The 21,722-nt window shown below is 46.9% G+C and overlaps 2 protein-coding genes and 1 non-coding gene across 7 annotated transcripts; all 3 read right to left on the reverse strand.

The window, feature by feature from the left end:
- Positions 1 to 1,760: 1,760 nt before the first annotated feature.
- Positions 1,761 to 5,915, reverse strand: LOC100844736 (trimethylguanosine synthase). Of its 5 annotated transcripts, none has more exons than XM_010229628.3 (5): positions 5,364 to 5,913; positions 5,138 to 5,273; positions 4,525 to 4,616; positions 3,426 to 3,549; positions 1,761 to 2,298 (listed from the first exon to the last, which is right to left on the reverse strand). In XM_010229628.3, the coding sequence occupies exons 1-5, from the start codon at positions 5,861 to 5,863 to the stop codon at positions 2,290 to 2,292; spliced, it is 861 nt and encodes a 286-aa protein (XP_010227930.1). In that variant the 5' UTR covers positions 5,864 to 5,913; the 3' UTR covers positions 1,761 to 2,289. The 5 variants fall into 5 exon arrangements, 3 of the variants coding, with proteins under 3 accessions (XP_010227930.1, XP_014752383.1, XP_010227929.1); XM_014896897.2 differs by having other exon boundaries at positions 1,761 to 2,301; XM_010229627.3 differs by lacking the exon at positions 1,761 to 2,298 and adding an exon at positions 3,084 to 3,323 and having other exon boundaries at positions 5,364 to 5,911.
- A 602-nt stretch (positions 5,916 to 6,517) lies between these two features.
- LOC100821084 (origin of replication complex subunit 1) lies at positions 6,518 to 18,633 on the reverse strand. Its single transcript, XM_003564129.4, has 17 exons — positions 17,792 to 18,633; positions 17,077 to 17,212; positions 16,835 to 16,987; positions 16,597 to 16,740; positions 16,377 to 16,528; positions 16,201 to 16,300; positions 15,982 to 16,104; positions 15,705 to 15,866; positions 15,508 to 15,565; positions 15,246 to 15,424; positions 14,481 to 14,604; positions 14,242 to 14,312; positions 13,994 to 14,089; positions 13,761 to 13,837; positions 12,676 to 12,759; positions 6,968 to 7,112; positions 6,518 to 6,855 (listed from the first exon to the last, which is right to left on the reverse strand). The coding sequence occupies exons 1-16, from the start codon at positions 18,523 to 18,525 to the stop codon at positions 7,049 to 7,051; spliced, it is 2,457 nt and encodes an 818-aa protein (XP_003564177.1). The 5' UTR covers positions 18,526 to 18,633; the 3' UTR covers positions 6,518 to 6,855; positions 6,968 to 7,048.
- LOC112270282 lies at positions 16,850 to 16,927 on the reverse strand. Its single transcript, XR_002962677.1, has one exon. It is a non-coding gene; the product is annotated as a small nucleolar RNA snoR28 (small nucleolar RNA).
- Positions 18,634 to 21,722: the final 3,089 nt, after the last annotated feature.

Here is a 21,722-nt window from a genome sequence, read left to right on the forward strand (position 1 = left end):
TTTCCCCCCTAGGCAAGCAAATTAAATTGTCATTGTGCATCCAATCTAACTTCTCGAATGAAACTGCCCTTCATAGATTTGATTTGGAATGAAATGAACTTAAACACTGTTCGCACTGATAGATTAGTTCACATCAGAAACCAAAACATGAAAATAAACATAAAATTAAACGAACTAAAATTTGAATAGATTTGGTGCCGAAGAGCACAATTATTCATATCAAAAACTAAAACATAAAAATAAACATGCGGAAATTAAAAATACAATTCATAAAAAGACTCCGAGCTCGTGTTTGTCCTTCTCCTTTTTCTCCTCGTCACAGGGCTGGGGTTGCCTCCCCGTAGGGCAGGGTGTGCATGGGGAAGTCGAAGAAAATCGCATCGAAGTTGGGGAAAATGTTGTGCAGGGTCAAAACGATGAACTCGTACCCGCAAGAAAAGATGTGCCCGAAGAGATGGTAGGCGTCGAAGGGTTTGGTTTAGTGGACTACGATGCCCTTCTGGATGACGCCGCATCCGATGCTCCACTCGTTGATCCGGTACATCTAGGGGGAATCCTTAGGGAGGTGGTTGAAGTCAGCGTTGAGGAAGGTAGGGAGAGTTTTTCTTCATAGAGGTGAATAACACGAAACAGCAACGTAACTTCAGAGCACAACGGTATGCCAAACCCAATAGGTCAGGTTGCGCCCTAGTTCCCATACTAAGCATTGTAACATCTTTTGGTATCTTGAGCTTCTTCCATGTTTGGCCTCATAATAAGCCACGTGAGTACTTTGAATGTACTTGCAAGCATCCCAGGAAAGGTTGGGGTCCGCATAGAGAGCAGTCTCCTTCTCGACACGGAGGTCGCCTTCTTCCTCAACGCTGGCTTCAACCACCTCCCTAAGGGCTCCATCGGGATGAACCGCATCGACGAGTGGACCACTAGAGGCGGCGTCATCCAGAAGGGCACTGTCATCCACTTCACCAACCCCTTCAACGTTTACCATCTTCTCGGGGGCGTCTTTTTTTGCGGGTGCGAGTTCATCGCTTTCACCCTGCACAACATCTTCACGAACTTCAACGCGACCTTCCCAGACAGCCTCATGCACACCCTCCCCTACGAGGAGGAAGAGGGCCCCAGCCCAGTTTGGACGAGGAGAAGGACGACGAGACCGAAGTATTTTAGTTTTTTTTATGAATCGTATCTTCGATTGCCACATGTTTATTTTTATGTTTTAGTTTGTGATGTTAACAATGGTGCTATCAGACACCAAATCTATCTAAGTTTAAGTCCGCTTAATTTTATGTTTATTTTCATCTTTCAGTTTCTGATTTGTACTAATCTATCGACGTGAACAATCTTTAAGTCTGTTTCATAGCACCAAATCTATTGATGGCAGTATCATTCGATAAGTTAGATTGGATGCACAATGGCAGTTAGATTGCATGCGTAAAGATCGGAAACTGCCCATGTACAACAACCTCTCATTCGCGGATGGCGTCGCCCATTGAAACGGATTCGATTCAGTTTCCATAAACAAAAAGAAAATTCAAAACTGAATCCAGTCAGTTTGAATGGGCGATGCTATCCACGAATGAGGTCATTTTACATGGGCAATTGCCGATCTTTACGCATGCACATTAAATTGCCGTTTCCCCCCTATGCATCCAATCAAACTTCTCAGATGAAACTGGCGTTCATAGATTTGATTTGGAATAAACGAACTTAAACACTGTTCACATCGATAGATTAGTTCGTTTCCATCACAAACCGAAACATGAAAATAAACATAAAATTAAACAAACTAAAACTTGGATAGATTTGGTGCCGAATATCACAACTGCTCATATAAAAAACTAAAACATAAAAATAAACATGCGGAAATTAAAGATACAATTCAAAAAAAAAACTAAGACTCTGAGCTCGTTTTTGTCCTTCTCCTCCTCTTTCTCCTCGTCACTAGGCCGGGGTTGCCTCCTCATAGGGGAGTGTGTTCATGGGGACATCGGAGAAGATCTCATCAAAGTTGGTGAAGATGTTGTGCAGGGTCAAAACGATGAACTCGTACCCGCAAGAAAAGATGTGCCCGAAGAGATGGTAAGCGTCGACGGGTTTGGTTTAGTGGACGACGATGCCCTTTTGGATGACGCCGCCTCCGATGGTCCACTCGTTAATCCGGTACATCTAGGGGGAATCCTTAGGGAGGTGGTTGAAGTCGGCGTTGAGGAAGGTGGGGAGAGACATGGGCGACCTCCACCTCGAGAAAGCTCACATGCGGAGGCTGCTCTCATGCGGACGTTGCACATTTCATAGATTCTACTAAAAATTTAATACATGCTCAGTACATTAATATTTAAGAGGGAGTATGTATGCATAATTACAAAATTAAAACAATATGACATATACTAATGTTTCATTGGAAAGTTCAAATTATGTTGAGTACACTAATCTTATAGATCGGGTATGTACAATCTCAAAATTTTAAACCGTTGCTTAATATCATGGAGTGAAGTAACTAGAACCAAGACATAGTAAAAAGAGATAATAAATGTAGATTAAATATTGAAAAACAGTAGTACCAAAATGAAACGTTGATACCAAAGAGAAACAATACTCCCTCAGTCCCTTGATATTAAGCATAAAATTTAATTTCAAGAACCGATGGTAATAGTGTTTTGCTTTGATATCAACGTTTCATCTTGGTACTAGTGTGTTTGAATATTAAATCCAAATTTATTCTCTCTTATTTTACTATACCCAGGTCATACTCCCTTTGTTCCTTGATATTAAGCAGCATGGATCATGTTGTTTGAAGTTGTGAGATTACACATACTACAACTTGAAGAGCAATGCAATTGGCATATCTTCAACTTTCCAATGAAACATCGATGTGGATCTGGTTGTTCTAATTTTCAAATTATGCATATATACTCCATGTTGAAGATCATTGTGCTCTTATATCTTCAATTTTCTGTTAGTGCAATCGATGAAACATGCAACAGTAGTTATATTTTTGGGGTTAGCAGTTTCGATAATATCCGTTAAAATTTCGAAAGATCAGTGCGGGAATTTGGCTTCAAGATTAGTGCACCGGCGAAGAATTTCACAAGAAACAACTAGGATCCCCACTTAATACCCAAAAAGAATTCAGTTGATATGTAAATGGTTGTCATACCCAACTGGGCATCTATATATAATCCCAAACTTGAGAGTTAGGACTTAGGAAGGAAAGCATAAATAGCTTATAGGAAGAACTTCAATAATGAACTGGATCATCGTGCCAAATTTCCAAAGCAAGCAGTAATTCCTTTGAATCTGTTTTGTATATAGTTCTCTTCACTCTGTAAAAGCTTGAATATTAGGGCATCTCCATAGGATGATAGATGTAAAATGTTCAGTCCTCCTGAAGAATTGGCCAAAATTAGGGAAGGACAATAGCATACCTCAAAATCTAAGGGCGGAGAAGACAACCAGCAAAGTTCCTCGACTTGGCTTCTGTCCACATTCCATGGCAAGAACATGATGACATTTGGAGCTATTTTCTGAGCAGCTTGGAATGTTGTGTACCTGCAAGCAAAACCATAGGTCAACAATACAATTGTTGTTCTACTCGTCAAAGTTAATTTTGTTCACTCAGTTTCCACTTTACGCTCAGTGTTTGAATGAGAGGTGTGATTTTTTAGAAGCTCCCATTTTTAGTTTAAATTATAACCAAATTTTTACAAGTGCAATGTTCAAGTTCTTGCCACCAGAGTTCACATTTTGTTCACTCAGGCTTTTTTTAGAAGTTTCCACTTTCCACTCGGTGTTCACATTTCGTCCTTGAACTTTCTCCAAAGTTCGCTTTTTGTCTGAAATATTTTTACTGGTGCAAAACGAACCCTAACTTTCCAAATCGTTCACAGTCCCTCTTCTTCAGTGTTATTTCAGAACAATACATCAAAGCCTGTTATTTCGGTGTTTCTCTTCATCAAAATCAGTACACTATATCAAGAAATTGCTATATGCTAACTAAGCAGATGTTGATCTACATACAACTTTGGTAGCTGATCTCCATAAAATTTCATTCTCACGGACATTATAAACAGTATATTAGAGACAGAAATTTCTTGCCACCAGACAGTACATTGTTGGCAACATTCACGATAACTGTAATCGAGACAAAATTACGAGGAGAAACGAAGTTATCCAATTCTTCTTCATCTGATTGCATAATATGGATGTGGGAAGTTCAGGGTTCGTTTCGCATCAATAAAAACATTAAGGACGAAAAGTGAACATTGGTGAAAGCTCGAGGATGAAAAGTGGACCTTTTTCCTCACCAAAAAAGTACAAGATTAATGTGTCGGTTTTGTTTCACTTGGAATGTGCAAGCTTTCAAGACTACAGCTGCAAACCTACAATTATAGACCAACAACTGCAAAGCACTCGATCAGTACACTTACTTCCTAAAAGCATAAAGTGTTAAAAATCTGTATGGGTTTTCTATTCTACTTCATAATCAAGCAGCAAGGACAATTCGGAATACAGTGAGCAGCATACCCATCTTTCGGCATCAGCATATCAAGGGTGTACATTGGTGTTTGATTGTATGATGGTCCTCCCCATGGTGGTGAAAGGAACACCAAATCTGCCTGGTATAGTAGCAGCGATCAGAAAACCATATTATTGAAATGGCTACTCAGTCATATGAAAATTGAAACAATCACTCAATTGTGCCAGTTCATCTTAGATGGTGTAGTTATCCCTCATGAAGTTTTACGTTAACCGCATCATATTAAGGAGGACGGTATTATCTTGAAAATTAGACTTAAACAAGGCAAGTGAAAGTTTTTGTTGGGAATACAGATTGTTGCATGCTAAATGCTTTCTGAAAACTGGCTAAAACCGGCATGAATACCCCTCTGAGTCCCATCGGTGTAGAAATTAATACTTGTACCAGCTTGAGTTTGGAAACGACAAGCTTCATTATGACACTTGCCCCAACAAAGCTGTTTTTTGTGACAACCACATTGTATGGAACTTAGATAACACAATGCTGTCCGTACGCTTTCCCCGATTGGTAAGCTCATGGTATGTGCAGTTATCAAAATTTAACAAGCCAATCCATACCGGTTGTTTCTGGTCGTGTTCATCATTTCACATGCATACATACCTTCAGGTAAGGTGCGAGCCGGAAGAAATCGCCGACCACGAACTCGATCATGTCCTCCACGCCATAGATCCTCGCGTTGTGCCTGGCCAGCTCCACCTTGTGGGGATCGATCTCCACCGCGACCACGTAGCAACCCCTGCACGAGGACGAGATGCCGACGGCGAGGCAACGGGGTTTAACTGGACCTGGAAACGGAAAGGCACGAAGGGAAGCTAGCTGCGGGTACCTGGCGGCGAATTGGATGGAGTTGCCGCCGACGCCGGCGAATGCGTCGACGACGAGGCCGGCGGGCGCGGCGCGGGCGGCCTGCGCGGCGGCGATGGCCTCCGGGGTGGCGGAGTACCAGCCCTCGGCGTCCATCCGCACGCCGCGGTCGTAGAGGGAGAAGAGGCTGTGCCGGTGGGCCCAGTACTTGCCCGCGACGGCCTCCCCCTCGGCATCGGGGTCCTGCGGCTCCTCCGCCTCCTGGCGTGAGGTCGTCTCGACCTCATTGTCGCGGATCGGAGATGGGGTTTGGGGTTGGATTGCAGATTTCCGCTCCTCGGAGGTCGGGAGTGTTGGTCGAAAGGACGGGGGGACGGCGACGAGGCCTCGACGGTAGCGGGAGATTTGGGGGATGGTGGCGAGCAGGCGGAGGAAGCAATGGGGCCTATTCGGGAGGAGCCAGACGGCGTTGGCCCGCCGTCGGCGGCGAGCGGTCCGTGGTGTGGCGCTTATTTTCGCCATCGATTAGACGGCCATGTGTTCTTTGGTCTTCCCCTTTGTAGTCTGTGCTAGGTCTGGGGAAATATACTCGGCATGTTTGGTTCGTGTCCAAACTTGCGTTGCCAAATTTTAGCAAGCCAATGCAAATTTGGTCTTCATTTTGGTTTGTTGCCAAAATTGGTAGTCAAAGCAAGTTTGACCACCTACTTCACAATTCTTTCACAACTTTTGTCAAATATTTGACCAACTTAAGACAAAAAATACCTAATCAATATTTTAACTAGCCAATTGTTCACAAGAATTGGCATGAACCAAACAGCCCCACGGTCACAGGCGAGGAAGACCATCGTCCAACAGGACTTGAATTTGGAAGGTCACCGGCTCACCGCTTCGGCTACGCCTATACGAGGAAGATTTGCTAGGCCAGAGACTGAAAAAGTCAAAAAGCACTTCTAACCAAACCGGGCCTGAAATAAAAGGCCGTTTTTCGTGTCAAGTGGATGCAACCAAATACACCCAGTACCTGTATACCAGACTGAAGTGAAGCCGCGGAATTGGGTTAGCAACACGTCCCGCAGAAACTTTAAAATATGTTGATCCATGTAAACTATGCAAATCAACCGGGCACTGTGAGTACGAGAATACACATCTCGGTCCTAACAATGCATTAAGCGGTTCATCGAAATCCCTAACCTTATAGGGTTCAGCACCATCAGATTCTGTCATTTTCTCAAAACAAATACACAGTTTAAAGTTACAGATTATCACCCGGTCAAAAAAAATAGTTACAGATTATCAAGTTACAAGTGAGAGGAGGACCACTCACATGAGACACTTCAGTCCAACACTAAAACAATAACTACCAAACGAGTTCCAGAAATGTGGTGAAAAAAATAATTCCAGACATACAATTTTCTTCAGGCTTATATATAACTTCTGTTCGCAACTGAGATGCATTTGGTGCAGCGGCACCCTCCGAATCAGCTCCATGGAATATGCGTGTTTCCAGGATTCTGCAGGAGATACACAGAACTTTCTTAGTTTTGAAAGACTGCTCATGTCAAGAAAACATGATGTACCGCCATCAAATTTTGATGAGGCGAGAGTCAAAGCACATGTACTTACTGCAGATAGTGCAGAACCTGTTGGGCCCCCAAGAGAACAAGGTGCAATGCTGGGACGTATGCAGACAATGAATTAGAAGCTTCAGAGATACTTGGACAACCAAGGAAGATCTGGGGACTCCTTGAGGGCAAAGGTTACATCGTCGCTGCCAACCAATAAAATGAAGGTATTAGTAAAATGAGAGAGGAGGTTTGAACAGATAATAGCTTTGGATTGTGTTGTGGATCTAGGATTTCAGACTTTGTTAGAGAAAGGTAGAGGGGGAGGGGGAATACTGATTCTTGTTTACTGGAAAATGGATAAATAATTTTCTATCTGTCTATCAAACTTAATAATCCCTAATCTAGAGGAACCTACTTATATTATCTTTATGTTGGTGTCATGTGGGGGCGCACGTATAGGCACCGGCCACCTAGGGCAGAGAAGGACCCAATATCTGGGTCAGCTTAGTTAATTTGAGTAATTAAAAGTTCAGATTGGAGATAGAAAGGTTTCGTCCCGTAGAAGGTTTTCCCTACTGTTTCCAATCTGATTAGGAGTCCTATTCCAATTCTGTAAGAGTCTAGCTTGATCCCCAAGTTTGTAAGGGCTATTTATAGTCCCCTCTAGTCAATCAATAAAGCAAGCAATCAAAAAACCCAAACCCTATCTTCCCCTGCGCCTGGGCGCCCCAATTCCCTGCCACGGGGCGACGAGGTTACAAGCCTTGTCCTCCCGTAGAGCACCCTTACTTCCTGCGATCTTCCTCTAATTCCCAAATTCCCCAAGCACGTGACAATTTGGTATCAGAGCAGTCGATCTCCGCTGCACCTGAAGCCATGTCGACCAGCCCCAAACAGCCCAATCCACCCAAAATCCTAGAGGAACTCATCGCCAAGGAGCACGAAGATTTTGAGGGCGTCACTCAGAGCCTTGGCGAAGTCGCCGATGGCATCGAACTCCTTCGCAAAGACGTTACAACGACCCTTGATGCCCTCGAAGAAACTCTGCGGAAGATGCAGCTGAACTACGACGATCTATCTCAGTAGCAACGGGCACAAAATTTGGCCATCACCCAGTTGGAACGTGCCAGCCATGGTGGTCCCTCCCTCGACGCGGAGGATTCGCCGCGGGCAGCCATGCATCATGGCCCCTTCCGCCGCCCGACAGCTCCACTTGGGGCAGGAGAAGACCAGCCGCCTCGCCTCTACAAGCTCGATTTCCCCACCTACGACGGCACGGGTGACCCTCGACCCTGGCTAACGAGATGCAATCTCTTCTTCATCGAACAGCGAACTCCTGCCACTAACAAGACCTGGCTGGCATCATACCACCTCACGGATGTCGCTGCCCTCTGGTACGGCCATCTGGAAGAGAAGATGGGGCGGCCTTCTTGGATAGAATTCGTTGACCTCATCTCCCAGCACTTCAGGCCTCCTACACGCGCCAACCCCTTCGGCGAGCTGATTTCCCTAAGGCGCACCGGCTCGGTGGCTGACTACACCCGGCAGTTCCTACAATTGGTGTCCCGCGTCAAGTGGATTTCAAACGAAGCGGAGCGCAACATATTCACGAACAACCTCGGCGAGCCTCTCAAAACCCAGGTCGAGATGCTTCGCCCGACCACTCTCGAGGCTGCCATGGACATGGCTGTCTCCTTCGAGCATCTTGCCTCCGTAACCGCAGCAGCAGGCCCCACACGCCCGAACAGGCCGCCGCGTCCGCCCAATACTGCCCAGGTTGTTGCTACCGACGCGATCCCAGGAGCAGCACCCATCTTCAAGAAGCTGAGCACCGCCGAGATGGAGAAACGGCGGGCCAAGGGGTTGTGCTTCAATTGTGATGAGAAATTTGTCCGTGGGCATCGCTGCAAGCGCTTATTTTATATCGAGGTCGCCGACGACGACGAGGAGGAGGTGAACCTCCAAATCTCACTCCTCGCCATCACCAGCGTCCGCACCAACGACACCATGCAACTGGTGGTGCGGGTTGGGGAGCGTGAGCTCCTCACCCTCCTCGACTCGGGCAGCACCCACAACTTCATCATCGAGGAGTTAGCAGCACATGTTGGCGCCCCGTTCTCTACTGGTCGTCGCCTCCGGGTGACCGTCGCCAATGGAGACCACGTCACCTGCGGCGGGCTGCTTTGACACACCGCCATCGCCATTGGTCAAGAGAGCTTTGTGATGGACCTTTATGCCATCCCATTGGGCGGCTTCGACATCGTCTTGGGTACTCGCTGGCTCAAGACTCTTGGACACATCCTATGGGATTTTGAGCGGCTCTACATGTCCTTCTGGCAGACAGATCACCGCGTCGAGTGGTACGGCCTCTCAGCCACGGGCCACCTCCACCATGTCCAAGTCAGCACGGCTCGTGACCTCCTCGACAACCTCCTCGCCAACTTCTCGGATGTTTTCGCCAAGCCCAAGGGGCTGCCGCCGTCACGCACCCACGACCACCGCATTCGTTTGGTGCCGAGAGCCGCTCCGGTAGCTGTCCGCCCATACCGCTACCCTGCTGCCCAGAAGGACGAGCTTGAGAGGTAATGTGCAGACATGCTGGAACGTGGGCTGATTCGACGCAGCACCTCGGAGTTCTCTTCCCCGGTGCTCCTCGTCCGAAAGAGCGACGGGTCTTGGCGTTTCTGCGTCGACTACCGCGCCCTCAACACCAACACGGTCAAAGACAAGTTTCCCATCCCCGTCGTCGACGAACTACTCGATGAGCTTAAGGGCGCCCGCTTCTTCACCAAGCTGGATCTGCGCTCTGGCTATCACCAAGTGCGCATGTGCCCGGAGGACGTACACAAGACCGCGTTCCGCACCCATGAAGGCCTCTTCAAGTTTCTCGTCATGGCCTTTGGCCTCACGAACGCTCCGGCAACCTTCCAGGCCTTAATGAATGACGTTCTTCGTCCCTTTCTACGTCGATTTGTGCTGGTCTTTTTTGATGATATTTGGTGTACAACTCATCTTGGTCAGACCACATCCGTCAAGACAAGGTTGTCTTGGAGCTCATGTGGCAACACCAACTCTATCTCAAGCGCTCCAAGCGTGCCTTTGGGGAGGAATCAGTGGCGTACCTCGGCCATGTTATCTCCGCGGATGGCGTCGCCATGGACAGCCAGAAGGTGATGGCCATCATTGACAGGGCTACGCCACGATCTGTCCGTGCAGTCCGCGGCTTCCTGGGATTTGCAGGCTATTACCGCAAGTTCATCCGCGACTTCGGCGTCATGGCTGCGCCCCTCACGGCCTTGCTGAAGAAAGACAGGTTCCTCTAGTCAGAGGAAGCTGACCGGGCGTTCCTTCAGCTGAAGACCGCGCTCACCACGGCACACATGCTGCAGCTTCCCGACTTCACCCTCCCGTTCACCGTGGAGTGTGACTCTTCAGGCTCAGGATTTGGCGCCGTGCTGCACCAAGGCACGGGTCCTATCGCCTACTTCAGTCGCCCGATCGCTCCTCGCCATGCGCCCCTGGCAGCCTACGAGCGCGAGCTCATTGGCCTGGTCCAGGCAGTACGGCACTGGCGGCCGTACCTATGGGGTCGCTCCTTCATTGTCAAGACGGACCACTGCAGCCTCAAGTTCCTCCTCGACCAGCGCCTGGCGACAATACCCCAACATCATTGGGTTGGCAAACTTTTGGGGTTCGACTTCACAGTGGAGTATAAACCTGGCCACCTTAACACGATGGCCGACGCTCTCTCTCGACGCAACTTCCCCGACGCCCGTGCCTGTGCAATCACGGGTCCCGCCTTCGACCTCTTCGACGCTCTTCGCCAAGCAGCCCACACTGACCCTGCTCTCGTCACATTGCGTGAGCGGTTGGAGGTTGGCGAGTTAGGGTCCCCTTGGGCCCTCGTGGATGGCCTTGTCACCTTCGAGCACCGTGCGTACGTGCCCCCATCATCTCCATTGGTGGCGGATGTCCTGCTGGCCGCTCACGACGAGGGCCATGAAGGCATTCAAAAATCACTTCATCGGCTTCGCCGCGACTTCCACCTTCCGCAAGCCCGTGCTGCTCTCCGAGACTACATTCGGGCTTGCATGGTGTGTCAGCGCAACAAGACTGAGCAGCTCCATCCGGCTGGTCTACTTCAGCCTTTGGCCGTGCCGTCTCGTGTTTGGGAAGATATCTCCATGGACTTCATCGAAGGGCTGCCAAAGGTGGGTGGCAAAAGCGTCATCCTCACCGTCGTTGATCGCTTCTCCAAGTATGCCCACTTTATTCCGCTGGCGCATCCCTACACTGCGGAGTCGGTGGCCAAGGCCTTCTTCGCCGACATTGTTCGCCTCCATGGCGTTCCAGCCTCCATCGTCTCTGACCGCGATGTGGTTTTCACTTCCGGGTTTTGGAAAGCTCTCTTTGCAGCTTCTGGCTCTCGCCTGCATATGAGTTCAGCATTCCACCCGCAAACGGATGGCCAGTCAGAGGTTGTCAATCGAGTCATTGCCACGTATTTGCGCTGCTTCACGGGCGACCGTCCTCGGCAGTGGCTTCATTGGCTCCCTTGGGCAGAGTATTGCTACAACACCTCCTTCCACACTGCCCTGAAGGACACGCCTTTCCGTGTGGTCTATGGACGTGATCCTCCGTCTTTACGGACATATACATCGAGCGAAATCCGCAATCAAGCTGTGGAACGCAACATCGCCGACCGTGACCAGCTTTTGATTGACATCCGTGAGCGTCTGGTCCAGGCTGCCCAACACTACAAGCATTATTATGATGGCAAGCATCGGTTGCTTTCCTTCGACGTTGGCGAATGGGCTTGGCTGCGCTTACACCACAGACCAGCAGCCTTCCTCGGCGCAGGTGCAAAGGGCAAGTTGGCACCTAAATTTTATGGTCCCTACAAGGTCATTGGCAAGATTGATTCAGTGGCTTATCGCTTGGAGCTGCCACCTCGTGCTCGTATCCATAATGTCTTCCATGTTGGTGTTTTGAAGAAATACCATGGGCCTCCCCCGGATGCGCCGCCTATTCTGCCCGCCATGTTTCAAGGACGCGTCCAGCCTACGCCAGCTAAAGCCTTGCGTGCTCGCCTTGCCCGCGATGTACAGCAAGTCCTCATCCAGTGGGCAGGACAGCAGGCTTCAGCAGCTTCTTGGGAGGATGTTCCCGTCTTCAGGGAGCGCTACCCAGATTTTCAGCTCGAGGACGAGCTGTTTCAAAATGGAGGGGGAGATGTCATGTGGGGGTGCACGTATAGGCGCCGGCCACCTAGGGCAGAGAAGGACCCAACATCTGGGTCAGCTTAGTTAATTTGAGTAATTAAGAGTCCAGATTGGAGATAGAAAGGTTTCGTCCCGTAGAATTTCCAATCTGATTAGGAGTCTAGCTTGATCCCCAAGTTTGTAAGGGCTATTTATAGTCCCCCCTAGTCAATCAATAAAGCAAGCAATCAAAAAACCCAAACCCTATCTTGCCCTGCGCCCTGTGCGCCCCAATTCCCTGCCACGGGGCGACGAGGTTACAAGCCTCATCCTCCCGTAGAGCACCCTTACTTCCTGCGATCTTCCTCTAATTTCCAAATTCCCGAAGCACATGACAGTTGATTCGTCAAAAATATCTCTTTATGTCTGGCAGCGGACCCTAGCTTGTGCATGGGTCCTAGGCACATCGGGAAAACAAATTGGAACTTTCTCAAATTTTAATGGTGTATTGTCAAGCTGTCTTGTATTGGCTGTTTCAAAGGGCAATGCAGTTTCGCAACCTAACCTTGGGTAGTTAAGCTGCACCTTCTGAAACTTATGCTTAGTGCCTTCCTCACAGAGAACGATCTTGCTCTCACCAAGCTTGCAACTGCGAGAGAAACTTAAAACAATTTAATGTCTAGAGAACACCGAACCGAAACGACAGAAATATGCATGAAAATAGAGGATGCAGCAATTGAGGCTAAGGGGGGTTTGCCTTTTCTTTTAGGTATGGTTAATGTGCAATAAATGAGGAAAATACTCAAGAGCGACAGAGATCTAAACAAAGAATATCCAGCTAATTAAAGGCAGTAAGCACAAAGCAGTACAGCACAAACTCAAGCTTCAAAATTGACTACACCAGTTTTATCCTTTACTAGAAGAACAACAAAATCAAGATTACCATCATAAAGAACCAGCCATTTTTGTCTTTTTTGAATAACTAGGCACGTTAGCTAAACTAAAGTACGTGAAAGAAATATAGCACCAATATGATTTTCCTAGTTCCCACTGCCTCGTGACATTTAGCACTTTTTCCCCCAGTATATTAAATAAATGAGAACAAAGAAATTTTTGCTTGCACAGAAATTGTTACTGTATTGGTGATGAAAGGAAACAAGAACAATTCAGCTGGAAAAAATGCCGTGTTTTTCACTTTAGATTACACAAACAAGCACTAGTTCAACCATTCTGTGCCTGTAACAATGGCAATCCAAAATTCTAAGGAAATAACGTTTCCAGTTTCATAGTATGATTCTCTTGGAACAAGAACATGCAAAGGAACTGCAACAGTGCACGAGGCAAAGATAACACCTACACAGTTTCTAGGTGAGTAACTCTAGCTTAACTTTTTTATCATACATGCTTGTACATGCACATGAACTCATGAATCAACCATACGTAAAAGCAATTTCAGCACAACTTCATGTAATGTGAAAACATATTAAGGTTTACTGAATTTTGATAATCTAATTACCCCACCTACCTGCTTTTGCCTATTTTATCGTTTGCCTAACCAACTTAGCCTATGTCTCTTCAGCAGATTATAAAATAAGGTCAGCACAACACAATTCAACAACCGCAATCTGAGCCTAAATCATAATAGCTTACCAGATTTTCAGGAGAGTATCATATCCAGGCAATAGTTCTCGATTGACGTGGCACCAAGAGAGAACAGTTGCTGCCAACTGCAGGATAAAAGGAGAACCAATCAAATTTCATTTGTAAATGGACCCATGTTTTGGGCACTCATTCTAGTTTCTAGGTGAGTAACTCTAACTTAACTTTTTTATATGACTGAAATGCTAAAAACAACATAGGAACTAAAAGTTTTATGTGCTCACCTTATCAAATAATACTTCGCCTAGGCCACTTCTGTATAATTCATGAACCATTGCAGCCAATATAATTTTTCCAAATTTCGGGCAATTCTTCATTACCTGTAAGAGGGGAAAATTGCAAATATAAGGTTGGAAGCTTTCATTGCATTTTGATCTGAAAGTCAAGTACATGTGGTTGCCCTAACTGAGCCGACCGACTGTATTCTGTACATAGCAAAACCAACACGAACACAATCCTTATCTCCACTTACTTGAATATGTGGTGCCTGGAAGACTTCCTGAATAGCGTCTTCTACATCACCCATGCAAACAACACCATTTCCTACAAAGTATTGGACCGAAGTTCAATGGTTTATATGAGTCAACACAACTGGACGTAGTAGAATCTTAAAACCACATTACAGGTAACTGTTACTGAGTCAAGTCATATAAACATACAACAAACTGAAAGTAAACCCCTTCACCACTACAGTACGCATGGGGACAGTACCTCTATTTGCAGACGAGGGTGCCTGTCCAGACTGTTGAAACTGTTTAATTCGGTAGTCTGCAAACTCTGCTGCACGTCTACAAATTTCTAAAGCCCGCCTAGCATCGCCTGACATAGCAGCTACCTGCACAAAAAGGAAATCTACTCAGCTGAATGAAAGTCCATGCAAACAGAAAACTATAAGATGGTCTGATCTTCTTACTTCATAGAACAGATAAGTTAATTAGGAGGGAGATACAGATAAACCACCATTTTATTCTTGTTATGTTGGATCCAGATATTAAATTGTTTTCTGAGTCTATGCCTTTACAGAATGATGAAACTCAGTGGTATAAGCAATGCCAAGCAATACCAATTGGCAATTAATACTAGATGGTACTACACTGCATTAATGAAACTCTGTTTATTCCTTCAATCAATGTCAACTAAAGTTGCTTGGTAATATTGGATATTTGAAATCATCGAACACCTGCGGTATTCCCTAATATGTATTGAATACCGAAGCATTACATGCACCTGAAACAAGAAACTGATGGCAAACAGATTCTTAGGTGTTTGTATCAAACTACTGGAAAAGGGAAGAGCATAACAATGATCTTGTTCAACTAGTTTGTGTGCCCCTGACTAACTTGAGTATTATTATGCAAACTTATGATTCAAATCATCTCTCTATAAATCTTAGATCAGATGGCATGTCAACAATCATGGACGAAAAGATAGAAGTATGTAAAAGCAATAATGTACACATGGTAGTGTGATCCAAACCTTTCTAGAAGCAAATTCAATAGCTTGATCTTCAAAGGCGTCAATACCCTTAAGACGGCTTGTTATGATTTCCTGCAGTTGCCGATAATTATAAGGGCCAAAACACAATCGTTGAATACCCATCCTACTTGAAATACGAGGCAATAGTTTTTCCGGAAGATCCATTGTGTTTGCTATGCCTGCATTCAGTACAAATAAATCCAAAGATTAAAGAAATAGGCTAGGGACTGAAAATCACATGTCAAGACAAAGTTGTAGGTACCTATAACGACTAGGTTCGAATTTGGCTTGGTGGGCCAATCAAGAACGTTATACAGCACCTAAAAAAGATTAGTCCAAATGTCAGTAAACATGGCAAAATATCATACAACAATTAGAAAGCCAAATTGGACATTTCTTTCCAAAGAATAAACTAATAATTTGTACAGGTACTTAATAAGTTTAGCTACACTTTATTACCGACTGATTTCTTGTCAAAAGAAGATCAAGCTCATCAATGAGCAAAATAATTGGCTGGCTTGTTTGCTTTCCAATTTTAGTGCCATCTGAAAAGTGCTCAGTTAAATAATGAAGAGCCTTTTTCCATCCCACCCTATGCCCACTCAACTGTTCATATATAACCTGCATATTTTCAAAAGGTGTACCTGTTAAACATCTATGTTGACTTTTGAGGAAGGTATGTGCTATTCTTGAGCGAGAGTTTTCAATTGCCTAACCAAATTCGATGTTCGTGTACCTTGTAGATATTCTCTGGAGAGGCTAATTTAAGACCATTAATTTCTATAAAACAATAGGGCCTCAGAGCTCCAGAATCAAGTTCAGATCTCAGCCTCCTCATGACTGCAAGTACACTCATAGTCTGCAGGTCAAAAATACAGGTGCAGCAGATATAGCTTAACATTCAGCCACAGCAGAAGAAATCAGACAAGGCAGCCAGGAGAAGACGGTTGGTTACCTTGCCAGTACCAGGCACACCATGAATATAAAGGCAGCGTCCTAGACATTGGTCATTGCAAATTGCATCTTTGACAAATGTCGATATCTCCTCCATTTCTCTGACGTAAGACTTGAACTCAGTAACAGTTCTCATAAGAAGCTGATGAAATATGCAGTGAACATGAATAAACATACTTATCCCTGCAAGGCAACGACTTGGGAAGAGTAGCGAGTAACAGGGTAGCTTTTGCCTTCTCCAGATCAGTCTTTTGATGACACCGAACATGTTCAGGTATCTTTCGGATCCCAATCTTTTGTAGGCCATATATCCTCCCTTTCCGTGAATTCTATGAAAAAACGTGCATTTCAGTAAAGCAATGCAACACTACAGAGGGAGAGGGAGAAGAGTTAGTACAGCAGCAAATTGATGGGACTGATTTTTTCTGGCAGAGCAACGTTTAGCCGGTCCATCCTCTTCCTCAAATTCTGAATCTTCATCGGTATCACTATTATAATCATTACCAGCATTGTACGGCTCGTCACTGGGATCTTCTTGTGTCTGCATAATAGAGCAGGAACAAGTCCAATCACTGAAAATTCACTAAACCTTCTACGAGCTGAGTTTTACATCTTTAAAGTTTCAGTACATGTACCTCAGGTTCATCATCAATATCTGCCAGACGCTTAAAGTTATGCCAATGTACATCATACTCATATTCACAATAAAATACATCATCTCCTTCATTACTAGCATCCCTGAACTCTTTGGGGCTCATGACGTAACAATGTCTAAGGATAGTTTCCATCTGTTAAAGCCATAAGAGCAAAAGAATTACAATCCATAAATATGCAAAAACTTAAGGAACCAAACATAGACAGGAAACAAAAATCTAACCTCAATGTCTGCAAGATCATTGGTACGGTAAAGCTCTCTCCGTAAATTATGTGGCTGCCGTCCTGCTGCAGTCTCTTCAGGAATAGTATACCACCTTACCTTTGCCCAGAATGTTCCATCTGGTTCCCTCCATAAACTGTTGCACAGTATTGATATCTGGTAAGTAAACTTGTGAACTGCTCAGTGGTTGCTGATCTCAGTTAATTGTTGAGAATTATTTGTATCATTGTAACAACAAGCATGTCTAAAAATATAATCATGCATTCTTCTACCATCTCAAATCATTGTTGTAGTTTGTGACTCTTTTTTGTTTGGAAAGGGAGGATCAGAACCATAGTAAAATGATGTCTTGAACCTACTAAAAATTCCACAATTAAGAGTTATGTTTATGCAGCAGCATCTAGTACTTGGACACTGTATTCTATGGATCCCATTTTCAGAAAATGCTCCTCTAGGATACTCTATTCAACATCCTATTTTCAGAAAATACAGCTCTAGGACCCACCGTTCAACATCCTATTCTCAGAAAACACATAAGTAGAGTCAGTTTACCACTACTACAAACTGACAGCACGCTTCCAGTTGTGCAAACTTCTCTGATTTGCAGTGAAATATAGCCAACTATATCTAATCCACATGAGTAAAAAATATCAGCCAATTCAGATAACTTTTCACCACATGAACCTTGAAATCTCTAAATTGGAGCGCCACTAACCTCTCAATGCGTGCAGCCCATAAATCGCTGGAGAGAAGCTTCTCTTTCGCTGTCCTCCTGATACTCTTCCCCACGGGCTGCTTGGGCCTCTCGATCGCCCTCCCCGCCCGCTCAGCCTCACAGTACGGGCACGCCCAATCCCCCTCCGGTACACGGCGCAGCGGCGGCCGCACACATCGCAGGTGGAACCCCCCCAGGCACGCGTCACACTCCACCATCACCTCACCACCGGCGTGGAAGCACACACGGCACTCCTCCTCTTCAGGTTCTTCCTCGTCCGACTCCGCCCCCTCCCGCCGCTTGACGTACACATCGTCTCCAGCAGCGAACTCCCCTCCGTCATACACCACCTTCCGGTAATGCGCCTTCTTCTTCGGGAGCCGCCTCTGGCGCTTGGGCTCGGCCTGGATCGGGGTTTTGGGCGACGGCGCAGCCCGCTTCCGCTTGAGCGTGGGCGCAGGCGCTGGCTTCGCCGGGGTCTCCACGAGGTCCTTGGTTGGGGTCTCTAGGAGGCGGCGGGTTGGGGTCTCTAGGAGTCGGCGGGACCTGCGGACGGTGGAAGGCGTCGCCGGGGCAATCGACGGCGGCGAGGACACAGATTTGGACTTCCGTCTGGTCGTGGGCTTGGACGGGGTGGACAAGTCCATCTGGGCGGCGGCGGAGGCGGCGATGGTCTTCGACGGAGTGGATCTGGGCTTGGATTTGGATCTGGTAGGCGTGGCGGAGAGATCCATTTGGGTGGCTCGCCGGAGGCGGGGAGGGTGGCGGGGCAACGGTACGGTGTGGATTTGAATGGAGGGGGATGATGGGAATGGGATGAACGGAGTTAGGGTTCGGCAGTTTGGCGCCCAGAGGCGCCAAAGTTTATTTTTCGCGCTTTTGCAATTTGGACCTTTAAAGAAACAAGATTTACGGTAAAGTACAGGGGCCCATCGGGCCGGGGACCACAAAAAGCCCTGCGGCTCGACGGGCCATGTCCAAGGTGTGCCAGGCCCGGCACAAAGTAAATAAATCGGGCCGGCCCAGCCCATGGCTAGGCTTGTGCCACTCCTCTTCTCCATCCTCAGGCCCCTGGGCTGAGCCGACACGGACCGTTTAGGTTTTTTAGGTTTAGTCATCATTTTCTTTTTTCTCTTTTAGCCCATCATTCTTCCTATTCTACCTTAGCCTAATGGATTTTTTCTTTTATCTCTAATCTGGCCCATGTGCTGAGAGGCTTCGGTGGGCCAGTGAGACTTAACGTGCCATGGCTTTGTGCCATGCTTGGGCCAGGAGGAGGTACTTTGGGGCCGGGCCGCCCCTTAAATAGACGAGCCAGAAGAAGATGGTTTTCAGTTTGAATGACCACACTGACGTAGACAATAATGGTTTTCGCATATGTACACAAATGATTACTTCTCATATTGGCAGTGATGATGAACGCATCAGTCACCCATCATACCCCCTCCGCCTCCACCGCCATTGAGCTAAGGCAAACTACGCATTGTTGCGACCACACTGACCTTCCCTTATAAACTCCAAGTGAAAATGAAAATATAGCGCAAGATAAGGAGGTTTCGTGAAGAGCCTTATTTTTTCAAGGTTTTCGTAAATATACGGGATGTGTTTGGGTCGTCTTTTCGGACAAAAAGCATAGAAAAAACAAATATTTTAAAGGTCGGACCTATGTAAGGGATTTGCTTCGTTCACCCCATCTTTATCCTCTACAATTATTGTAATTGCATGGCATCCCGCGCATATGCTATCCTTGTAACTTACCTATGCATTAGGCCACCAACTTAACAAGAGATAGATCTTCTCGACAAACACATTACGCACATCAACAAAATCTCTAGCTAGTGTCGAGGCAGGGATTTTTCTGAAGCACCCTACCTAGGTCATCAACCAAACACATCATTCCTCCATATGTTACTTTGGAGAATACGCAAAAATAAGAAATGGTGCGGCAATCCCTGGACAACAAAATTATTCACAAACTTACAAAGTACACTATTACAACTTGCCCCCACACTATTAAGCGCTACTCCACAAGTCGCTCCTACCGTAACACAGGAGCGTGCCTTCGCGATGGTGTGTGGTCATCGAAGCAATCAGACCTTTTAAGAAGTGTTTGGCATCCTCAAGATTCATCTGGCGTTGGATTCTGTTGTAGTAAAATAAAACCCATATATGGGCCGGACCGTAAATCCTACGTGACGACGACTGGATCAACATTTCACAAGCACGAGTCAAAACGCTCACGTGGCACGGTCAATCCTACGTGGCAAAGGAAGACAAGTCAACAATTTAAACCTCTCATGCCATGATCAAAGGGTCAATTGAGCCAGAGTAGTGGGCAAGAAAGGTGTCAGGAGGGGGCCCTTAGTCCATGATGGACTATGGACCAAGCCCCACTTTTCCCACATGATGCACACAAAAGTTATGGACCAAAAAGCTACTTTTACCATTTTGCCCTCACTTTTCTCTCTCCCCTAAGGGTAGCCATGGTCTTTTGTCATGGACCCCTAGTCTATAAATTCCCCATGGGGGCATGCACCATTCACTCTCGCTTGAATAAACTCAAGGAGAGAGAGCTAGAGGGCCTCTTTGAGAGGAGCTCTAGTTTCGGGATCTCGGAAAGCCTCGTTCGGCCTGAGCCCGAAGGAGAGGGAACCGGGTTAGAGTCTTAAGGATATCTCGACCTCGCTACTTGGAAAGCCTCGTTCGACCCAAGTACGAGGGGGCCCCTTTTGACCTCTCGCTAAGTGATTCGGGGAGTCTTGATCGACCCGAACGCTTTGGCTAACGACCCCCTCGAAGTCTCTCCTAACATAGGACTAAGTCGCACCCCCAAGGTCGACCGAACCTATTCAAAAAATATCAAAGTGTCAACTTATCCAAGTGTACGGCGATCTTCGCTATAAGGCCGGCGTGCATGCCCTACTTTTATACTCGTACTTGTGCCACTAAGCTTTGGCACCCCTTACTCTAATTGTTGTCGAGAACAACAACAGTGGCGCCGACCGTGAGGAATCCTCGCTGCAATTGAAGATTTAATGGCCCCGAAGAAGCCTACTTAATCGGGTCCCCAACTTGCCGCGAAGTCTACACAGTTGCAAACGAAGAAAGCAAGTGCCTCGGGGGCTCCCGAGGAAGAAGGAACCTCACCAATCCGGCCGTCCCGGAAGGAACCGAGGTGCTCGAAACCGTCGTAGGCGGTCCCTTGACACTCACCAACGTAGTGGCAAAGATCGGCGAGCTGCCTACGGTTGCCGCCCCCGCAGGGGATACGGAACTCGGCATGCCTCGCTCAATGGGCTTCGCGCCACCTTCCCTACAACCGGTGGTGACCCTGCCCTCGGAACCGACAAGAGGAAACAATGTGATGTCGGAAGGATCCGCGCCAGAAAACCAAGGAGTCGCGGCCTACGACCCCTCCAACCTGGGATTACCTCCACTGGCGATCGCCCAAGGAGCTCCTTGGTATCATCCTTATTGGAGGCTTCCGCCGCAAGGCGCTCTCCAAGTCGCACACACTCAACATTAACCTCGCTTTGCGAGTGCCCCACAAGCGCCTCTTGCTCCCCCCGTTGGGGTCGAACAAGGCGGCCACCAGGTACCACCTCAAGCTGCGCCTCGCGGGGAACGAGACCCCAGCGTGCATGGGAACGAGTAAGTGGCAGAATCCGGAGCCCGTGACGGCGTCGAAAGGAATTCCTGTCGACGCTCCAACCCTCCAAGAAAACGCCGAGATCATTCTCCAAGCGACCCCTCTAGCGACAAAAGCGACGAGGGAGGACCTCGCCACCGAAGGAACCAAAAGAATCGGCCGACTTGCAACCCGCTCACGTGGGAGATCCAAGACGCACCTTTTCCGCCATGGTTCAAGCCACCCACAATACGGCCATACGACGGGGAGTCGAAACCTCTTCAATTTTTGGATGTCTACTCC

This window comes from Brachypodium distachyon, chromosome 1 (genome assembly GCF_000005505.3).
Source record: "Brachypodium distachyon strain Bd21 chromosome 1, Brachypodium_distachyon_v3.0, whole genome shotgun sequence".
Classification (NCBI taxonomy): domain Eukaryota; kingdom Viridiplantae; phylum Streptophyta; class Magnoliopsida; order Poales; family Poaceae; genus Brachypodium; species Brachypodium distachyon.